Source organism: Mercenaria mercenaria, chromosome 15 (genome assembly GCF_021730395.1).
Source record: "Mercenaria mercenaria strain notata chromosome 15, MADL_Memer_1, whole genome shotgun sequence".
Classification (NCBI taxonomy): domain Eukaryota; kingdom Metazoa; phylum Mollusca; class Bivalvia; order Venerida; family Veneridae; genus Mercenaria; species Mercenaria mercenaria.
Window position 1 is genome coordinate 67516334 of NC_069375.1, and position 22080 is coordinate 67538413.

At 37.4% G+C, this 22080-nt stretch overlaps 1 protein-coding gene across 1 annotated transcript; it reads right to left on the reverse strand.

Annotated features, from left to right (window-relative positions):
* Positions 1–5116: 5116 nt before the first annotated feature.
* Positions 5117–20085, reverse strand: LOC123527946 (L-amino-acid oxidase-like). The gene is made up of 10 exons (XM_053524304.1): positions 19887–20085; positions 17959–18148; positions 17563–17646; positions 16701–16928; positions 15456–15620; positions 13710–13713; positions 13210–13338; positions 10326–10440; positions 7420–7580; positions 5117–5833 (listed from the first exon to the last, which is right to left on the reverse strand). The coding sequence occupies exons 1-10, from the start codon at positions 20083–20085 to the stop codon at positions 5627–5629; spliced, it is 1482 nt and encodes a 493-aa protein (XP_053380279.1). The 3' UTR covers positions 5117–5626.
* Between the last annotated feature and the right edge of the window lie 1995 nt (positions 20086–22080).

Here is a 22080-nt window from a genome sequence, read left to right on the forward strand (position 1 = left end):
TGGCCCTAAAAGGCTTCCGTAGAATTCTCTATGTTAATACAAATTATCTTGGAGCAAAGCAATAATATCTTGCACAGTACGTAAATGAACAAGGTTTAGTATTTAGGTTTTTACCACAGTCACACATATGGCGCGGATAACTACGTTTAGCTACAGATAGAAACGTAGTAATCAGTATCGATCCTAGACTGGCTCCCGTCCCTATGTTTGTTCTTATTTACATATATACAAGTTTATTCATTAAGAGGGAAGTAACTCCAGCAGGTTGTTTCTACATTGACATTTTTATTGCCCCTGGCTCCGAACATAGGACATGTATGGTTCAGCCATCAGATAAAATGTGCTATTTTAGAGGCTTAAGATTTTTTAATTTTGCTTGCAATATTTATATAAAAATAACCATGCAGCCAGGGCGCCAGGCTATATCGATCCATACCTGAGCCATACGGACTGGTACGGATTGATACGGGTTACTACTTTAAGGTACGGATCGATACGGATTACTACGTTTCTATGCGTGGCTAGACGTAGCTATCCGCGCCGTATGTGTGACTGGGGTATACACAGTCACACATACGGCGCGCATAGCTACGTCTAGCTACGGATGGAAACTTAGTAACCCGTATCGATCCGTACCTGAGCTGCATGGATTGGTACGGATTGATACGGATTACTACTTTAAGGTACGGCTCAGGTACGGATCGATACGGATTACTACGTTTCTATCCGTGGCAAGACGTAGCTATGCGCGCCGTATGTGTGACTGGTGTATCACAAATTATCAACGTAAATGGTTCAGTGAGGAAAGATATATCATTGTATATCCTGCCGCTGTACATACGGCGCGGATAGCTACGTCTAGCCACGGATAGAAACGTAGTAATCCGTATCGATCCGTACCTGAGCCGTACCTCAAAGTAGTAATCCGTATCATTCCGTACCAACACTTGGTCAAAACGTATTCAAGACTTATCCCATTGGGCAAACTTGCAAGTTTCTCCATCTTTTGAACATGCACAAAAGTTATCTTTCTATCTATGTTTACTGTCTCACGCCTTTCGCGAGTATTATGGGCAGGGTACACGCCGGGTATTAGTGAAGAATCAAAGTAAAACTGGAAGAAGTCTTCCAGACATAGTAAGACTATGAGACATAGCGTGATTGTTAAAAAGTTTAAAACAGTAGTAGAGTAAAAGAAGGTTAAAAACAACTGCTATATTTAATACTGGAACAGGGCCACTGCCTGCTTGAAGGATTCAAGATAAGGCAGAGTCGCTATATGGGGATGTGGGTGTGGGTGTGTGTGTGTGTGGGGGGGGGGGGGGGGGGGGGGTAACCTCTTCCACAGGACTGTGGTGTGAGGGAAGAAGGAGAATTTAAAGAAGTCCGAATTGACGTGAATTTGGCGGAGACTGAGGGGGTTCATCTGTCTCGTTAACCTGGTTGGGACTTCTAAGTAAGTCGAAAGCGGGATGACCACAAGATGGTGATAAATCTTGTAAAACATGTGTCTAGACGTCTCAGGTGTGCTCCAGCCTAAAGTGTTCTGTAGGTCCGTTACGCTCGTGTACCGTGAATAATCGTTTTTAACCAATCTGAATGTGCGTCGCTGGACCATTTCCAGCATATGTATGTTAACCTCTGTGTGTGTGTGTGGGGGGGGAGGGGGGGGGGGGGGTTGACATACAGATGATGCGTAATCTAATTGTGGTCTTACCAGTGCTTTATATGAAAGTGCCTTGACCTTTTCGTGTTTTGTTTTGATGTTGCGTTTAAGGAAACCTAATGTTCTGTTTATGATATGTGTGTTCGAGTTGAGGTGTTGAGGTCATTGCTGATGTCGACACCAAGGTATTTTGCATCCTTAACTGGGGATAGTATTTGGCCCGGAACAAAATGGCCACCAGAGCTAGAATAGTTAAATCTTGTACGGCTTTTACAGGGTGTAGAATATTTTTTACCTCTACTAGTAATGAACGACTTATATAAGATTGACCGACTTTACAGGAGTGATCAGTACCAAGCCTAGTTATGCTTATCGCTGACACGTTCCGCCTTTCTGCACAAAATGGCCTCCATAGCTAAATATGTTCATAAATACGCTGCAGCCTAACTGTAACAATAAGATGTAGAAATATATTCAGGAACGATTTCCACATAAACTCGTAACACCATACCAATGCAGTTCCTTTTTATGCCCCCGAAGGGAGGCATATTAGTTTTCAACTGTCCGTCCGTTAGTTCGTCACAACGTTAACTTTCAACGTTAACGTTTTGCACGAAGGCACTTTACCCACGAACCACTGCACCCAGGACCTTCAAACTTCACATGCTAATAGTACTTATTGAGTACACGACCCCTATTGATTTTGGGGTCACCAGGTCAAAGGTCAAGGCGCTGCGTGGGCATGTGTCACCATTAGTGACAGCTCTTGTTGTTTCAAATAAACAACGAAAACTTAAGACCCAATTTTCAGTACTTTTGAGCATTTCAATGATATGAAAACTATATAATTATGGTCATTTAGTATATCATTTCTTCTTACCAAAAGTATTGAGACGTTACATATAAAAAAAATAATCTGTTCCGAGTAGTGACTTCCTATTTGGTGTAAAAAGTTCTATAAGAAAATCTTTCTACACAATTAAACTTAGTTACAGTGTTATTTTCACCTAAATTTCACCAGTAACCCAAAGTCATGAAAAAATACATGTGTTTCAGTTTGATGAAATCAATTTTCAAGGTTTTCGACTTCAGTATAATGAATGCTAGCGCGCCAAAAAAATTCCTCCAAAAACAACTGTCGCGACATAATTTTTGACCACTTTTCCTTGCTGGGCTTATGTTTGCCATATTGTATCACTTTTGGTCTTTATCCTAATCACGGGGGCCTCCATGGCCGAATGGTTAAGGACGCTGAGTACAAATCACTTTCCCCTCATCAATGTAGCTCGGATTCTACCCAGGTGCCCGCCCGTGATGAAATAATGCACGGAGGGACACCTGGGGTCTTCCTCCACCATCAAAGCTCGAAAGTTGCCATGTGACCATTAATATTGTCGGTGCGACGTTAAACACAACAAAATAAAAAAAAATATCTTAATCACACACTTTTACTGTAAAATATACCTAACGTCACCTCTGAAAAGTATATTTGTTTCGTTGCATTTATATATTATTTCAATACTTGGTAATACCTTTGGTATACATCTTTGATACAATTAAAATTTATTGTTATTGAAAGAATATGAACTTTTTTTGTGTGTGATATATATCGACAACTTAAACACAAATATACATAGAAAACTGTATTCTTAATAATTTTTGACAACTTATGGCACTTTATAGGCTTTTATCTAGGAGACGTCTGATTTTACACTGACGCATACTGTCCAGTTCCTTTGCTCGGTTGTCAGACGGCATCATAATTAACCAATTGCAAATTAAGTGAATATTTGAAAGGGAAGTACAAGTACCGAGAAGAGATGTGCATGCACATTAACGAAAAGAATATAAAGACATTAATGTTCATTCGGTTAAACAAATGTATACATCTTAGTCACTTGTAAGACTTACACTCTAGGTGATGATACATTTCCTTTTTCATCTCCTCTCACCCTGATTCGAGCATTGCGTGGTAAGAACGGCATTTGATTTTCGAAATAAAGATGTCAAAGTTCGGAGGGACCTTCTACAGTCGCCAAACGGCACTTTAAGACTGTTGTTGCGATAGTTGATAAAATCTGTAAGAAGTTCCTTTGGAAGCATAGAACGCAACTTAGTAATAATGATGGCAGAGATGGTTTGATTGCCTTTGATATTGGCTGTTCAAGAGAGGTAATGTAATGTTCAACACCCCATAACTCCACTATCATCTTCTTATTAAGCGAAATTATATTGTTATACGTGAAAATGAATGTATTCAATTATCCAGAAAATATAACAATACTGTGTCCACATTCGGATGGACGTTTTACAGCCGACATAAAGCACTAAAAGACAGCTTTTGTAACAGTTAACCCTTACCATGCTGGACACGATTGATTCTGCCTTTGCGACCAGTGCAGACCAAGATCAGCCTGCACATCCGTGCAATCTGATCATGGTCTGCACTGTTCGCTATTCAGTCAGTAAATTTTCGGTAAACACCCCTTCAAATACTAAATGGTACTGTCCAAATTGAAAGATGGACAAGTTCATTATAGAAATTTAGCAGGGTAAGGGTTAATTTAATCTAAAAGAAGAACCTTTGGGGGCAAAGAACACAGCGTAGCAAATTAATAGCAGAATAACTTTGATTACCTCTGCTCTTGAGATGTCATGAATGTTCAACCCCCTCCCCCCTCACGCCCCTTAGCATGAGCTTAGTTAGCGATATTCTATAATCATGGCAACATTGAATGTTCATTTGTAACACATGAACCCGAATGCCAAGAAAATATTATAACACCGTGTCAATGTACGAGGGGATTGTGAGGTGAAAAAAAACTTGCAACATTAAGTCAAAGTACAGGGGAGATGGCGTACAAAATTAAAGACATGAAATTAATTACTAGTAAGAAAGCTGTTTGATAAGAACTTCTTTAACTTTTGTCTGAGTGGGATTAGTAGCTTTCTAATTAGAAAAATCCGTACCACCACACACCATGATATATTACGAATATAATAGTATTTTCTATCATTCAACACACACGTAGTGTACGCGAGTAGTGTTGGACTTGCTACCGCCAAGGTTACTAAATACACAATAGACTTTACTTTCACAGTGAGGATGGACGTTCGTATTTGATTTACTGACCCTAGGAGGAGTGAAGTAATAAACAACAGTTTATCAAAACGAAAGGCAGTATTGCACTGGATACACGTATATCATAAAATTGAAGATGAGCCAGAGTGTCATTACTGTTAATTAACTTACGTTTCACACAAGATGGTTCCATACTAAAACAAAACATTTTTATGCATAAAATGAAATCTAAAATCACAACAACAAACACAGCTGAATTCAATTTATTTTAATTGAGTTAATGATCATTAAAACAACATTTTATCTAATATTACGCGAAAATTTAATTTACTAGTAATTCGAAAATGCAATATTTTGCTCAGCAAGTATAAGAACTGTTACAACTTCTAAATACATATTTTGAATGTTTTGTTTGTAATAGATTTTCTCGTTGTTTTTTTTTTTACTATGGTAAAACTACTTGACAGTCTAGGACCAATCAAATTATATTCTGTTCAGTTTCTACACGAAATGAATAATGAAAAAGAATAGAAATACATGTATTCTTAAACTGTCAATACAAGAAAATAAACAGGCCAAAATATTCAAGTTCTGCATACTTACAAAAACAGTGTCTAGTTTAAAAACTTTTTTAAAAGTTTGGAATATCTTAATTAAGTAGAGAAACTCGTAGCAATTTGTTAAATCTCATTTCTTTGATCTGCAAATTATACTTTTATTGTGTTTCATTCAAAACAACACTACAAATTATTAGAATCAAAGAAATGGTTATTTAAAATCAACTTCTACGAAACAACTATATATATTTTTACTACAAGTGTATTATCATTTTTAGAAAAAACAATAAGTTTTCAGTGACTATTGAATGTTGGAAGTATTTATTCAAAATACTTTAGAACTTCCTCCACTTTTTCCATTCCTCCCTGTATCCAATAAGAAGCACTTGAGAACACATTTGACGCAATGTATACCTCATCTTCCGTGGACGGCTTCAGCATGCGAGCTTGGACTTTATCCCACTTGTAACCTGGTGCCCATGCGTACCACGCAGCACCGATTGGATACTGATCCCAGATGGACATTACCTGAATAAATAGAAGATATGAATAACGTTAAGACGAAAAGAAAACGAAAGAATAAAATGCTTACAGAAGGTACTGAGCCGCGCCATATGAAAACCAACATAGTGCATTTACGACCAGCATGGATCCAGACCAGCCTGCGCATCCATGCTGTTCGCTTTCAAAGCCTATTGCAATTAGAGAAACCGGTAGCGAACAGCATGGATCCTGACCAGACTGCGCAGATGCGCAGGCTGGTCTGGATCCATGCTGGTCGCAAATGCACTACGTTGGTTTTCCCGTGGTGCGGCTCAACTATTTACCATAAGTCAGGATGCAGTAGGCAATTATTTGAAACATCAAAGCCTGTAAATGTAGTAATCCTCAATTTGTACTGAATGGTTACTTGATTGACAAAGGCGAAGTTATCATAAACGCTGTAAAGACAAAAGTGAGGTTATCATAAACGTGGAAAAGAACAAATATTATCCCCAAGTGACAAGATGTTGTGATGCGTTTATGATGCGTTTGGAAAAAACAAGATTAGATTTCACTGCGAGCTAGTTATTTTATTTTACTTTTTATTTGTCAATATACCTCAAAGAAGTCTTAAATTGGCTAAAGTATCATATATGGCTAAAGTGTCATATACCTCATAGAAGTCTTATATTGGCTAACTTGAGTATCATATATGACTAAAGTATCATATACCTCATAGAAGTCTTATATTGGCTAAAGTATCATATATCTCATAGAAGTCTTATATTGGCTAAAGTATCATACATGACTAAAGTATCATATACCTCATAAAAGTCTTATATTGGCTTAAGTATCATATATGGCTAAAGTATCATTTAACTCATAGAAGTCTTATATTAAACTGCTACATGTATAATAAGTATGAGAGAAAAATCTTGGACGGAGCGATGTGGTCTTGAGGCTACAGTATCACTCAATGTTTGCCTGTTCATAACAAGACGTGGTCGCGTTTTTTAACACGACACATTCGTTGACAGTTTCCAAGAAAGATAGGTTGTTTGTTTTGTATTTTAGTGCTAGTTTTGACTGTATTTCAGTTAAGTAACTGTAGGCAGTTAACCTAACCAGTTTCTGGATTTTGCACCAGTTCTAACCTGTTCTCTGCAAATACTTGTCAGAATCCTGAGTCATTTAAACCAGTGAAGCTTTATTAACATGGCAAGCTTTATAAAAAAAATGAGCCGCGCCATGAGAAAAACCAACGTAGTGGCTTTGCGACCAGCATGTATCCAGACCAGCCTGTGCATCCGCGCAGTCTTGTGAGGATCAATGCTTTTCGCTTTCAAAGCCTATTGCAATTTGAGAAACCGTTAGCGAAAAGCATGGATCCTGACTTCTAAAAACTAGAATTAGGGTGTAGCCGTGGTCTAGTCTGAGATATCGACCGTTTAACCAAGGCGTCGTGCTGTCGAGCCTCACTATGGTCACATCCATGCCGTCTCATATAACACAAGTACTTATTTTTCCAGGAAGTGAACTCATGAGTGTTTCGAATAAACTCCAAACTTTCATCACAATCGAACGAACTAAAATAAATCAATTAAGTTTAACGTTAAGTAGAAACGACGTACAGCAGAATCTGGCTCTGGTACGTCGGCCAGGGAAACGTTGAAAACTTCCGCATAATATTTCCGTGCCAGATACACGCCGTCACTTGACATAGCAATAGAGTTGTCACCGACTCCTTGTACAGTTTCACCAGATCTCAGTGCTTCCCGCCATACTCTGGTGTCTATAGATATATAAATTTACTTCATGTTTAAGGTAGTTTTGCACGTTTGATAAACCGTAAGTAATGGCGTTATGTCATTTATCCGGAAAAACGAAGAATAAAGCCTGGACTCAGAATAAGAACACATATATCATTTTATGTATTGAATGGTAAAATATAATATTTAATAAGTTGACACTTAAAATTATTCAAAATAATGTTTCAAAATCAGCTTGAAATGTGTGAATTGTTTTAATCCTGGGAAAATATCTTAAAACAAAGTACACGGACCTATACATTTTATTTCACCATATTATTGTCTGACCATATGTTAGTTTATAGGAATTAGAGGTTTCATTAAAACCTAAATTATAGAAAAATTTCTATTCGCGAAAATATCATCAAAATGAGATTTTCCAATAGACTCCCGTTATGAAAACATGTGTGAGGTCCAAATTATTCGGTTCAATTTAACAATATACATACGACCCTACTTTTTTTTATTTCCCGGCTTGTCTTAGTATATTCTGGAGTCTTGAAAAATCAATTTTAAATAAAATTCTGCATTGTAGAAACAATTTTGATCTAAACATGCAGAACTACCTTAACTGCATCATCATTTTAAAATAAAAAGATACGTTAACCATTACTAAAGCTGTTATTGCAAGAAAAAGTTTCTGATACTGTATAGTGGGTTATATCCGCGGAGGTTTAATTTTTGCTATATTCGCGGTCAACATTGACAGCGCGAAATCTTAACACCGCAATATTTTGTTACCGCGAATATACACATGTCTTCAAGGGAGACAACTCAATTACAAACTTACAGGATTGCATTTCCTTACATTTACAGAACAACACTTATTCCTAAAACAAGAGGGCCATGACGGCCCTATACATCGCTCACTAGAGTTGATCTGGCCTACTGACCTAGTTTTTGACCCCGCATGACCAAGAGTTGAACTTGACCTAAAGATCATCAAGACAAACATTCTGACTAAATTTTGTAAAAATTTGGTTACAACTGTGGCCTCTAAAGTGTTCACAAGCATTTCCTTTGATTTGACCGGTGACCTAGTTTTTGACCCCATATGACCCAGATTCAAACTTGAGCTATAGATTATCAAAACAAACATTCTGACTAATTCCCATGAGTTTCAAACTTAAATTGTGGTCTCTAGAGTGTTGAAAATAAATTCCTTTGATCTGGCCTAGTGACCTACTTTTTGACCCCACATGACCCAGATTCATACTTGACCTAGAAATGATGAAGACACACATTCAGACCCACTTTAATAACGATTGGGTCACAAATGTGGCCTCTAAAGTGATCACAAGCTTTTCCTTTGATTTGACCAGGTGACCTAGTTTTTGATTCCACAAGACCCAATTTCGAACTTGACCTAGAGATCATCAAGACTAACATTCTGACCAAGTTTCATAAAGATTGGATAAAAAATGTGGTCTCTAGAGTGTTCACAAACTTTTCCATTGATCTGACCTACTGACCTAGTTTTTGACCCCACATAACCCAGTTTCAATGTTGACCTAGAGATCATCAGGACAAATATTCTGACCATGTTTCATAAAGATTGGATCAAAAATGTGGTCTCTAAAGTGATCACAAGCATTTCCTTTCATTTGACCAGGTGACCTAGTTTTTGATCCCACATGACCCAGTTTCGAACTTGACCTAGAGATCATCAAGACTAACATTCTGACCATGTTTCATGTCAAAAATGTGGTCTCTAGAGTGTTCACAGGCTTTTCCATTGATCTGACCTACTGACCTAGTTTTTGACCCCACATAACCCAGTTTCAGAACTGACCTAGAGATTATCAAGACAAACATTCTAAATAAGTTTCATAAAGATTGGGTCAAAAAATGTGGTCTCTAGAGTGTTCACAAGCTTTTCCTTTGATCTAACCTACTGACCTAGTTTTTAACTCCACATAACCCAGTTTTGAACCTGACCTAGAAATCATCAATACTAACATTCTGACTATGTTTCATAAAGATTGGGTTAAAAATGCGGTCTCTAGAGTGTTCACAAGCTTTTCCTATGATTTGACCTACTGACCTAGTTTTTGACCCTACATGACCCAGTTTCAAACTTGACCTAGAGATCATCAAGACAAACATTCTGACTAAGTTTCATAAAGATTGGATCAAAAATGTGGTCTCTAGAGTGTTCAAAAGGCAAATGTTGACGGACGACGCACGACGGACGACGGACGTCGACGGACGCCGGACAATGACCATTCACAATAGCTCACCTTGAGCACTTTGTGCTCTGGTGAGCTAAAAATAAATACGCGAAGATTGCGCAAAGTAAGATATAAAATGAAAGGTCCATAATACTTTAAATTTTTATTTTAAAAACAGATGAAACAGCTTTCAAAATAGATGTTATGCATAACTACGAGTTAGAAATGTGCCACTTTTAATATTGCAAATTGAACTGTTTTAGTTTGAGCCATAAAGGAAGGCAATAAAAACAATAGATTCACTAAAACTGCTTGTATATTCAACAATATTCAAACCTTTGACAAATGTTAAAGGCTACATTTTAAACAAAGGCATAACGAGCCTTTACGAAAAACGGACACATGCTCATTTACTTTTCGATTCTTCATGCGTGAAGGTAAAACAGAAATAATTATTAAAATATTCCTTAAGATTTGAGAAATGTCTACTAAATATAGATACCTCCATGATCTGTATAACCCACAAGCAAAACCCCTTTGGAATTTTTTTCGACACACCGAAGTCCATAGACTGTTTTAATGGGGTCGTCGATACAGCGAATTTAGAGGCCAAGGGCAGATCCCGCCACCAAGGTTTGTCGTAACCAAAAAAGATTTTGCTGGCGGGTGCATCCTGTGAGGAAAAAAAACAACATTTTGCCACATTATAATACATTTCTGCCTGTTTCATAACTTTGCTGTTACTGAATCATGGAATTTCAAAGTAACCTTCCATGAAATTGCCAGCATTTATATTTTTTACGGTTTCTGAGTACCGGTATGCAAAAAGCAATGTTATTTTTAAATTCAATTTTGTTTGGGAAATAGATTTTAGTTTTGCGCGCATTGTCGGCAAATAAAACACGGTTTTGAGTTCAGATGCGTTGTAAACCACGGTTTTGAGTTCAGATGCGTAATAATGAAGGCCTGAGTGATTAATTACGACGCATCTTAACGAAAAAAGAACGTGTTTTGTTTGCCAACAAAGCAAGCAACACTAAATTCTATTTCCATTCTAACACGTTCGAATTACACCAGGATACTAACCTGGGCTTCCTTTTTAGGCGTAAATGGGCGGAGTAAACCAGAATAGCCAAAAGTAGGTCATGTTGCGAAACGCGTTTAATCGAAAATCGACAAGACGTTTCGCAAAATGACCTACTTTCGGCTATTCTGGTTTACTCCGTGCATTTAATAAATAATGAATAAAGGTCTTAACCATACATCTAAATTTTGACCCTGAAATTTGTTATATGAAAGACACGACTGCAATGAGGGCCGTCGCATGTTACAATCTAGTTACAGAAGATTTTTTCAATTCTGTTTGTGTTTGGTTACATAAAATTTGTTGGAAAATAATCCAAGATAACGAGGACACCACTCCCATCCCAGAAACATACAACAAGAGGGCCATAATGGCCAACAAGAGGGCCATAATGGCCCTGTATAACGCTCACCAGAGTTGATCTGGCTTACTGACCTAGTTTTTGACCCCACATGACCGAGAGTTGAACTTGACCTAAAGATCATGAAGACAAACATTCTGACTTAATTTCATAAAGATTTGGTTACAACTGTGGCCTCTAGAGTGTTCACAAGCTTCTCCTTTGATTTGACCGGTGACCTAGCTTTTGACCTCACATGATTCGAACTTGACCTATAGATTATCAAAACAAACATTATGACTAATTCTCATGAGTTTCAAACTTAAATTGTGGTCTCTAGAGTCCTGAAAATATTTTCGTTTGATCTGACCTAGTGACCTAGTTTTAGACCCCACATGAACCAGATTAAAACTTGACCTAGAAATAATCACGCCAAAATTTCTGACTAAGTTTCATAAAAATTGGGTCACAAATGTGGCCTCTAGAGTGTTTGCAAGCTTTTCCTTTGATTTGACCAGGTGACCGAGTTTTTAATCCAACATGACCCAGATTGGAAACTGACCTAGAGATCATCAAGACAAACATTCTGACCAAGTTTCTAAAAGATTTGGTCAAAAATGTGGTCTCTAGAGTGTTCACACGCTTTTCTTTTGATCTGACCTACTGACCTAGTTTTTGACCCACATGACCCAGATTCAAACTTGACCTAGAGATCATCAATACTTACATTCTGATTAAGTTTCATAAAGATTGGGACACAAATGAGGTCTCTAGAGTGTTCACAAGCTTTTCCTTTGATCTGACCTATTGACTTAGTTTTTGATCCCACATATCCCAGTTTCAAACATGACCTAGAGATCATCAAGACTTACATTTTGACCAAGTTTCATAACGAGTGGGTCACAAATGTGGTCTCTAGAGTGTTCACAAGCTTTTCCACTGATCTGAGCTACTGACCTAGTTTTTAATCCCACATGACCCAGTTTCAAACTTGACCTAGAGATCATCAGGACTACATTTTGGATAAGTTTCATAAAGATTGGGTCACAAATGTAGTATCTAGAATGTTCACAAGCTTTTCCTTTGATCTGACCTACTGACCTAGTTTATGACCCCACATGACCCAGTTTCGAACTTGACCTAGAGATTATCACTAATATTCTGACTAAGTTTCATAAAGATTGGGTCACAAATGAGGCCTCTAGAGTGTTCACAAGGCAAATGTTGACGGACGACGCACGACGCACGCCGACGGACAATGACCGGTCACAATAGCTCACCTTGAGCACTTGTGCTCTGGTGACCTAAAAAATGAAGCAGGAAATGCACAGGTACATCATTCTATAAATTATGATATTTCTGTTTATTTGAACAAAATGAATCAGAGCACGAGAATCACGTGTCTGTGCTCACGCTTCTCATATCACAAACAAAAAAAACATGCAAAGTCTGCTGAAACCTACTTCTGTATTTGCAGAATATATGCATTAGGCGTTCATCTCGTATACTAGGGTTATTATAACAGTAGCTCGATCCTGGATTCTGTATTTGGCTCGAGTGGATTTTTGCCAGATCGGATCTCACGAGGCGCGCAAGCAAAACAAAATCTCAGATCTAACTACTGTTATAATGACCCTTTTATTATATACCTCTGACTTTTTGTTTGTTGTTTTGTTATTGAACAAAATCTTCAATGTTTATCGATATGAAACTGATGGAACTTAGTGAAGTTTTTTTTTATGTGCGCTATTAGAACAGTTTCAGTACATGCATATTAATGAAAATAGTCCGGCAGCAAACAATACAAAAGGTACAATACGGAATTTAAAAGGTACAATTCGGATTTTTTTCTGCCTGTTAATATTTAATTGTAAAATACAAGCCGATTTTTTACAGAATTTATATAGGTATATAATAAATACAAATACTCTCAATCGAAATAAATACTGAATCGAATTTAGGTTAGACTAACTAAAAAGCTATTTTGATGCATATAACTACTAGAACCTGTAAAATACCTTCACTGCATATTTCAGGTAATCTTCAACCGTCTTCTGTCGGAATCCCTCCCAGTCCAGATGTTCTAATGCCAGTCTGGGAAATGCAAGTATCACCTTCTTAGCGCAAGTTGTAACGACTCCATTTGTCTGAAAAATATTATATAGTTTCGGTGTAATTGCTAATCTGGTCAGTGTAGTAGAGTTACACTGTTAACGTTTCGTAAAACTAGCCAGCGGTCCATATATCATGCTTATGTTCAACATAACTGAAACTGAAAGATTTGTTATCTGCATATACCATCGACCAATTACTATAAAAAGAGACAACTTTAGTTCAGAAGAGTCTCTTTAGGTTTATATATTGCAAAAGCTGGTTCTCAGCTTACTTAATGCATTTGCAATTACTCGCACAGAAAGCAAGGTTAAAAAACCTCCATGGGATTCGAAAGCTTTGGTCTTTTTCGTTGTTGTTAAACATAACTCCTATCGTAATACCGGCTGGAATAATATATTAATACGCATCTGAAAAACAAACAATGATTTTATTCAAGAGATAAAATCACTGACTGAGATATATTATTTCGATTCTAACACAACTAGAATTATAATGTATATTATATCCTTGTGAGTTGACGACATCCACCAAATGTTTGTCGTTTTTATTTTTATTTTTTTTTTTTGGTGGCGGGGGGGGGGGGGGGGAGGGGGGGGATGGGGTTTCTTCTCCAGCGCGCCGCTTTGAAGGCACTATGACGTAATAACTGTAATGTACAAACAATGAACAACATTAAAGTCTTCTTCGTTTAATAGGAAAACACACCAGACCGCGTTAGAATGAACAATAAGTTACCGGTTTTGCTTTCCAACAAACGCAACTATGACATTCTTACACATTTTATGTAGAAAACGGAGGAAAACTGACGAAATGATGGCACTATAAACTATGACGACGGTCGATCGAAACTGAAGATAGCATTTGATGAATCCAATGTGGAAAATGGATAAACCTTTTGCACCTAAGAATTCTTATCTTTAGTTGTTTTTAGCTCACCTGAGCACGAAGTGCTCAAAGGTGAGCTTTAGTGATCGCCCTGTGTCCGTCGTCCGTCGTCGTCCGTCGTCAGTCGTCCGTCGTCAACAATTTGACTGTTAACACTCTAGAGGTCACAATTTGACCCAATCTTTATGAAACTTGGTCAGAATGTTACCCTCAATAAAATCTTGGACGAGTTCGATATTGGGTCATCTGGGGTGAAAAACTAGGTCACCAGGTCAGATCAAAGGAAAAGCTTGTTAACACTCTAGAGGTCACATTTTGGCCCAATCTTAATGAAACTTGGTCAGAATGTTACCCTCAATAAAATCTTAGAAGTGTTTGATATAAGGTCATCTGGGGTCAAAAATTAGGTCACCAGGTCAGATCAAAGGAAAAGCTTGTAAACACTCTAGAGGTCACATTTTTAGCCCAGTCTTAATGAAACTTGGTCAGAATGTTACCCTCAATAAAATCTTAAACGAGTTTGATACTGGGTCATTTGGGGTCAAAAACTAGGTCACGAGGTCAAGTCAAAGGAAAAGCTTGTTAACATTCTAGAGGCCACATTTATGACTGTATCTTCATGAAACTTAGTCAGAATGTTAATCTTGATGATCTTTAGGTCAAGTTCGAATCTGGGTCATGTCGGGTCAAAAACTAGGTCACCGGGTCAAATCAAAAGAAAAGCTATTCAACACTTTTGAGGCCACATTTATGACCATATCTTAATGAAACTTGGTCAGAATATTGATCTTGATGATCTTTAGGTCAACAGGTCAGGTGAGCGATACAGGGCCTTCATGGCCCTCTTGTTTTATTATTAAGTAAAATGGGTACGTGCCCTTCTTATATCTAATTATATAGAATATATGACTTCTTTGTGTTGCATATGTCACTTGTAGAAACGCAATTGCTTTTCGCACAATTTTAGTCTGTTTTGATGATTCTCAAAATGTCTTCTCCTATCAGACGCCGTAATCCATCCAATTGCTGTAATCATGAATTCATGTTGGCTTTTGAACGTGCTTAATACTGTATTCAGTCACATTTAGGAGTGCTCATTTAAAATACCAGATGATATATACAAAAAAAAAATGTATTTCAACAAATAACAAAAGTTATCTATAATTTGCATATCGTTTTCTTTTGAATTTGCGTCTTCATGTACAGTTTTCAAAATTTGAATATGTGATTATGACTGCTTTAGAAACGTTAGTATTGTAAATACAACAGGGAGGATAAATTATTGCCATGGCAACCATAATGCCTTCTAGTTACCTTGATGTCAGTTGTTATTCCATCTGTTGTCGTCGTTGGCTTGAACGTCAGTACATAATTCCTATTTTTATGCCGCTTTAAGCTTCTAAGATGGTGATTATAGTAAAAATTGTGCCTGAAAGATGAAATGAGCCGTGCCATGAGAAAACCAACATAGTGGCTTTGCGACCAGCATGGATCCAGACCAGCCTGCGCATCCGCGCAGTCTGGTCAGGATCCATGCTGTTCGCTAACAGATTCTTCAATTCCAATAGGCTTTAAAAGCGAACAGCACGGATCCTGACCAGACTGCGCGGATGCGCAGGCTGGTCTGGATCCATGCTGGTCGCAAACCCACTATGTTGGTTTTCTTATCGCACGGCTCAAATATGCATAGTGCAACAGAAACATTACGCGAATATCTTTGTGGATTCCTCTAAACTTGGTTTTTCTTGCCTACCCAGCGGGGAAAGTATACATTTGTCCGAGCACGCGCCCGGGATAAATATTCCTGTCTTTCCCTAGGAAAAAACCTTGTCTAAAATAGCGTGCACTAAGGTCACGTCACATAGTACTGGCACCATTGTGACGTCATAAACTTTATAAATAATGTCAGGAAATACTCAAGTCTTTTTGTCTCCACGATCTATTTTGAAAGTGATAGGCAAGAAAAATGATCTAACATGTCTGCTTGTGTAAGACAGCTGTTTTCCCAACCCTCGGGACAGCATGGATAAAAAACCTCGCTAACGCTCGGTTTTCCATTCCACACTGTCCCTCGGGTAGGGAAAACCCCGTCTTACACAGGCAGGTATGTAAGATCCTTATAATGTTACCTGGCAAAAACTCAACTGTTCCAATATTTAGTTTTCAAATACAAAGTTTATCAAATTTTAATACGAGTTTTACAGTGATTTGTGACCTTTTTGTGTCGATTCGCTGTCAAATCCACATTAGGCCTACTTTATATGAGTTTGCAATTCATGTCTGTAATATTATTAAATGTTTCCGGATAATACTCTGTTATAGCCGTTGATAACACATAAGCACCTGCATTAATAACTTTTCACTGAGATAACTTTAACAATGTTGCGCTAAATACATATACAGTAGCCCAACAGAATCAACGATCACATAGGATATACCTCTATTTCAAAATCTTACAATTTGAAAGCTCTCAACAAGTAAATAAAAAAATCGAACAAAAGATTTTTACTTTTTACTAGCCTCGAGAAATTGTTCAACAAGTCCTGTAGGAATAGCCTGGAACCCTTCTTTGATTGTTTTCACGGGTTCTGGGCCCGGGGAAGACAAGCTTGGATCACTAACAGGAATACTTTCGACCGCTGCAACATCTGGGCCATGTCCTGAGACCCAACTATCACTGTCTTTGACAAAACTTTCAGTTTCTTTGTCCAGATACTTTGCATAATACCAGTCTCGGCTAATAGAATGGATGTACAAAATATATAACTTTAAATCACCGCATTGTCTTCATACACGGTACAGACCAGCTACTAATTATAGCTGTGCATATATATCATAGATCAAATTTAAACGAAATAGTTCCAAATTTATGTTTTCAAAATGAAAGCAAATGCTCAAATTCTAAGATTCACAACCTATAAATAAGCATATAAAGTCAGGTCTTCAATTCACAATCTATTTCTTTCCTTTTATGACGTTCATTTCGTATGAAAAGCAAAAGGAAAGGCGCGAAAGTTACGTCAACGCTGCTTAGTGATAACCGACCCCTGTTTTGACGATATCTGCGTATAGTCAGGGAGAACGTTCCTTGGACGACGTCGCATTTGTTTTTTTTTTTTTTTTTTTTTTTTTTTTTCCTGGTGAACAGAATGATCGGAAAGCTGATTTTAATGTGAAATAGAAAAAACTTTTTGCAACTTATAACTAAATCTTGCTTACAAATGGAAAAGAAATAAAATGTTAATATAAGAATTGATTTTGTTCGGTGTTCATGCGAAATAATAGCGCATATTTGATCCTATTCTGTCGTTCACTTCGTATGAATACAGAAAAAAATATTCCTTTTCTAAATACTTGCCGTAAGAAATTACCTTTGTTTATACAAGTCCACGCCATCAAGTGATTTAATGACGTCTCCATTTTTAGACGAAACGGTGAAGTCATTGGACACCTTCCTGTAACGATTTAGATAACAATATTGTAATATTTGAGAGATAAAAACTTGACGGTTGTATACAGATATTATGAGGGTGTTATTCTGGTAATAGATTATAGAGATACACGCACTTATATGCTTTCGTCCAAAACATCTACATGCATAGCAATACATTATTTAACTCGCTCGCTATGGGTATATTTTGCACGTGTACGGATAGATTGTGCGAAAAATGCAATTTCTATTTTTGTGACATCTCACACGATTACTAGAATAATACATACTCGAACTTGTATATCAAATTGTAGCCTTACTAACATAATGGACATACCAATTAAGTGTACTGATAGGAACTCGGTATTCTGGCGGAAGATTGTAAGGCGAATGCGTCGCCAGCTCATTGTATTGCATGTGCTTTCCTCTTAGATAGTATAACGAATCTTCACTCGGTCCTTCCCCAAGCTCAAAGTCTACAACTTCTAGCCCTAATTTGTCGACGACCTGGTTCACTAATTCATGTTCTAAAACGAAAAGAATAAATTAAATATATTTTTGAATGTTAAAGTGGAGTGGAGGTGTCCTCAATCTTTTGTTCAGTCTTCGACTTCTGTCGCTGTACCGCCTCAGTAGATGTATCATAATCAGTTCTTTTTCTTTCGAATAGGACACTAAAAACCACTGAAGATATCCTTATTAGCATAGTTATCTCCATAGGTGGCACTGCTAAAACAGAGGGTGATCGATGCCGGGTATTTAGTCGGACTAGCAGGCGAACATTCACTTAAATACAGGGAATATTTGGTTAACATTCGAATCATTAGCCTTTTTGTGTGTTTAAGCTATCAAATAATTTACGTTTGACATACATTTATATTACACTGAACACAAGATCCTTAAAAAATGAACAGTTGAAAGATCACTTAGTATTTTGATTATCAAAACGCTGTTAGGATAGTGCTACAGCTGAATAATAAGCAGAAAGTCACTAAATGGATTATTATCACAGACAACGTGAACTAAACTTTCACAGGAAGTCTATAATCATATTTATTATATACCTATATAAATTCTGTAAAAAATCGGCTTGTATTTCACAATAAAATATGAACAGACAGACAAAAATTCCGTATTGTACCTTTTAAATTCCGTATTCTACCTTCCGTATTGTATGCTGCCGGACTATTTTCATTCATATGCATGACCCGATACATTTCTATAAATAGCGCACATAAAAATTTCACTAAGTTCCATTTAATATCGATAAACATTGAAGATTTCGTTCAAGAACAAAACAAGAATCAAAATGGTAAAGGTATATTATAAAAGGGTCATTATAACAGTAGCTAGATCTGGGACATTGTATTCGGCTCTCGTGGATTTTGCTTGCGCGCCTCGTGAGATCCGATCTGGCAAAATCCACTCGAGCCGAATACTGCATCCCAAATCAAGCTACTGTTATAATAACCCTATTATCTTATATCATTTTATTTATTTATCTTATATTCATTTTTAAAATGGTTTTGCTGCCTCAGTACAGAATTAATATCTTTATTTAAGCTTCATGTGGCTCCAATATCACGTGGACATACATTATTTACGGGCAATATATCATTACTAGGCGACAGAAAACCGGAAGTAGGGCCTACTTATTTACCCTGAAGAAGCTGAACAATTAATCGATATGCATTTACGCAACAGAAACCTTTAATTTCTAAATAATATGTTTATGTGTTTATTTTCCATGAACTTTATGAATCAAGTTTTATTAACTGATGGTATTCACTACAGACCAGGAGCGGTCTTCGAAATCTGCGCATGTCCGGAAGTGATTATCAGTCGGAGCGCACGGCAAAAGTACGAATATTATTGTATGTCCGCACACATTTAGTGAACAATATGTATGGTATACCGACTAAGGTTATGGTTAGGGTTACCATGGTTACAAAATATATACATTAAAAGTACTCATCATTCAAATAGATTGAATCCGGTATTTAACGGAGTCTGTAATTCATCAATGGCGCTGCAGGTTTTTAGTCACATTCTTTATTGGTTTAAATAATATTATTTAATATAATTACATTTGTTACAATGTTACATATACCAACATAGAGGACTGAGCAGGAAGCTAACAGTTTTTTTAGAAACTTTCTCCCTAATTCATTCTTTATTAACACTTAATAACCAGTCAGGCTGAAAGAAATTTGAAAACACTACAAAATGATAATTGTCCATTGATCCTTGTTAAAGTCAACTTACCTTCTGGTTTAAATCTCATTGCTCCCATTTCAACATTCACATCCGGTATGCCCGGAAGTTGTACCGTGAAACAACGTCCGCCGATGCGATTCGAGTACTCATACAGGGATATTTTTAGATTCTTCTTACGAAGTCGCCAAGCAGAATAACTTCCGGTAATCCCCGCTCCAATAATGGCGATATCATCACACTTCGACATGTCTGAATCTCCTATAGCATCATGAATATAATCATAAAATATTATAGAAAAAAAATTGTAAAAACAGAGGGCAAAGTTCTTAGGCTCATGTATCTTATGCGGCATGTAATCATTCCTCAAGTAGCTTAGTCTTAGCTCAAAGATCTAACACACTTCTATAAAGAAACAAGCGCTATGCCATAGAGGTTCGTTTCATAATAATTAATAACTCGACTTTATCGAGAAGATCTATGGATTTTAATAAAATCTCTAGAAATGTCATCACTTAGCGTACAAATAGCAACTGGCAAATGACCAAATGGCAACAATCAACTTGCAAGCAGCAAATGAGCAAAGGGCAAGTATCAATTAGCAAATCCCAGACTGCGTTTAGCAAATGGCGTGTGTGAATTCGTATTTAGCGAATAGCAAACGGCAATGAGCATATAGGCAAATGGCAATTTGCCTGCCCAAACCCGCTCTCCAAAGTTAAGTTTCGATTTTTATTTACGCTATCATTTGACTTGGAACATATTGGAGTTTAGCGTGACGTTTGGTCTACACCATAACACAGTTCAAAATGGTCTACACCATAACACAATTCAAAGCGTAGCATCACTGTTTATCTATTCGTTATGTCACTGATTTCTCTATTAAGCTGGCGTAAAAATCTTAAGATGCGAATCAGTTACATATCTATATATACACCGCTGAACGGTTTTGTTTCCTGAAAAAAAAGTGGTCACGAAACGGACTCAAGTTCCTCTTTTATTATTGTCCCAGAGTTTGCAGTCCTTTAGACTGACACAATTTCAAGACTGTTGGAAACAAATTCCGTCGAAAAACAAAAATATCAAATTAAAGTTGAAAACTGTGAGAATTGTCTGTGAATATGAATTTGCTACTGTAAACACTCGGGTTGCTGTTTCTCAATTAAAATTATTAGCATAGTTCTGATGAAATCTGTTTCAATCTTAGAAGTGAGCGTAACATTCTCAAAAACTACGACTATGAATTAGGATCAGTATACCTTTCAATATTTGAGCCGTGCCATGAGAAAACCAACATAGTGGGTTTGCGACCAGCATGGATCCAGACCAGCCTGCGCATCCGCGCAGTCTGGTCAGGATCCATGCTGTTCGCTTTCAAAGCCTATTGTAATTAGAGAAACTGTTAGCGAACAGCATGGATCCTGACCAGACTGCGCGGATGCGCAGGCTGGTCTGGATCCATGCTGCTCGCAAAGCCACTATGTTGGTTTTCTCATGGCACGGCTCATTTTTTCCACCCAATTTTGATGCGGGCTGACCCTTGTTGATTTCTTGTAATTACCCTCACATACATCTTCCTCTGATGACGAAAATCCTGCCAAAACCCATTCATCTTTTATATTCCCAAAGATCGGACGTCCAGCTTTGATCTAAAATCGATTGCAATTGTCTTATTATAATAAGAGGAACGCGTGTAATGTAGATAAGATACTGTCGAATCTGTGATAGGTACCGCCCCTAAACAAAGGCTTCTATTGAATTTCCTGCTTAAAGACGAGACCAGTATGTTCTCTCCCAGTTTAATCACATGTAATAGTATTTTGCCAGTGTACAGAGTTTGGTAATCAACAAAAACAACTTTTATCATCTCATTACGATGGTTTTCATTCAGACAGGTTTGAAACTATCTTTATGACCAAGATAAGTCAATGCTTTTGTTTTCTTGTTTTGCATGAAATAGGAAAAAGTGGAAACTTCACAGGTCGCCCAACACGACAAAAACGAAAATGTTGCAGGCTCGGTTTGATTGAGTCTGTTCATGGACGGTAGTGGAAATGCATGCTACCGCCCACGCCCTCTAGCCCCGGGTTGAGCAGAATTCAACATTTACACATGTTAAAAGTACAAAAAGCAATTTAGAGACATCCGCAGATGTATTCAAACGGCGGTGAACATGGAACCTTCAATGATGCACGTATTGAGGCGTGTAATTCCATGAAGAGCGGTGTTTGTAGTCTTTTCAGTT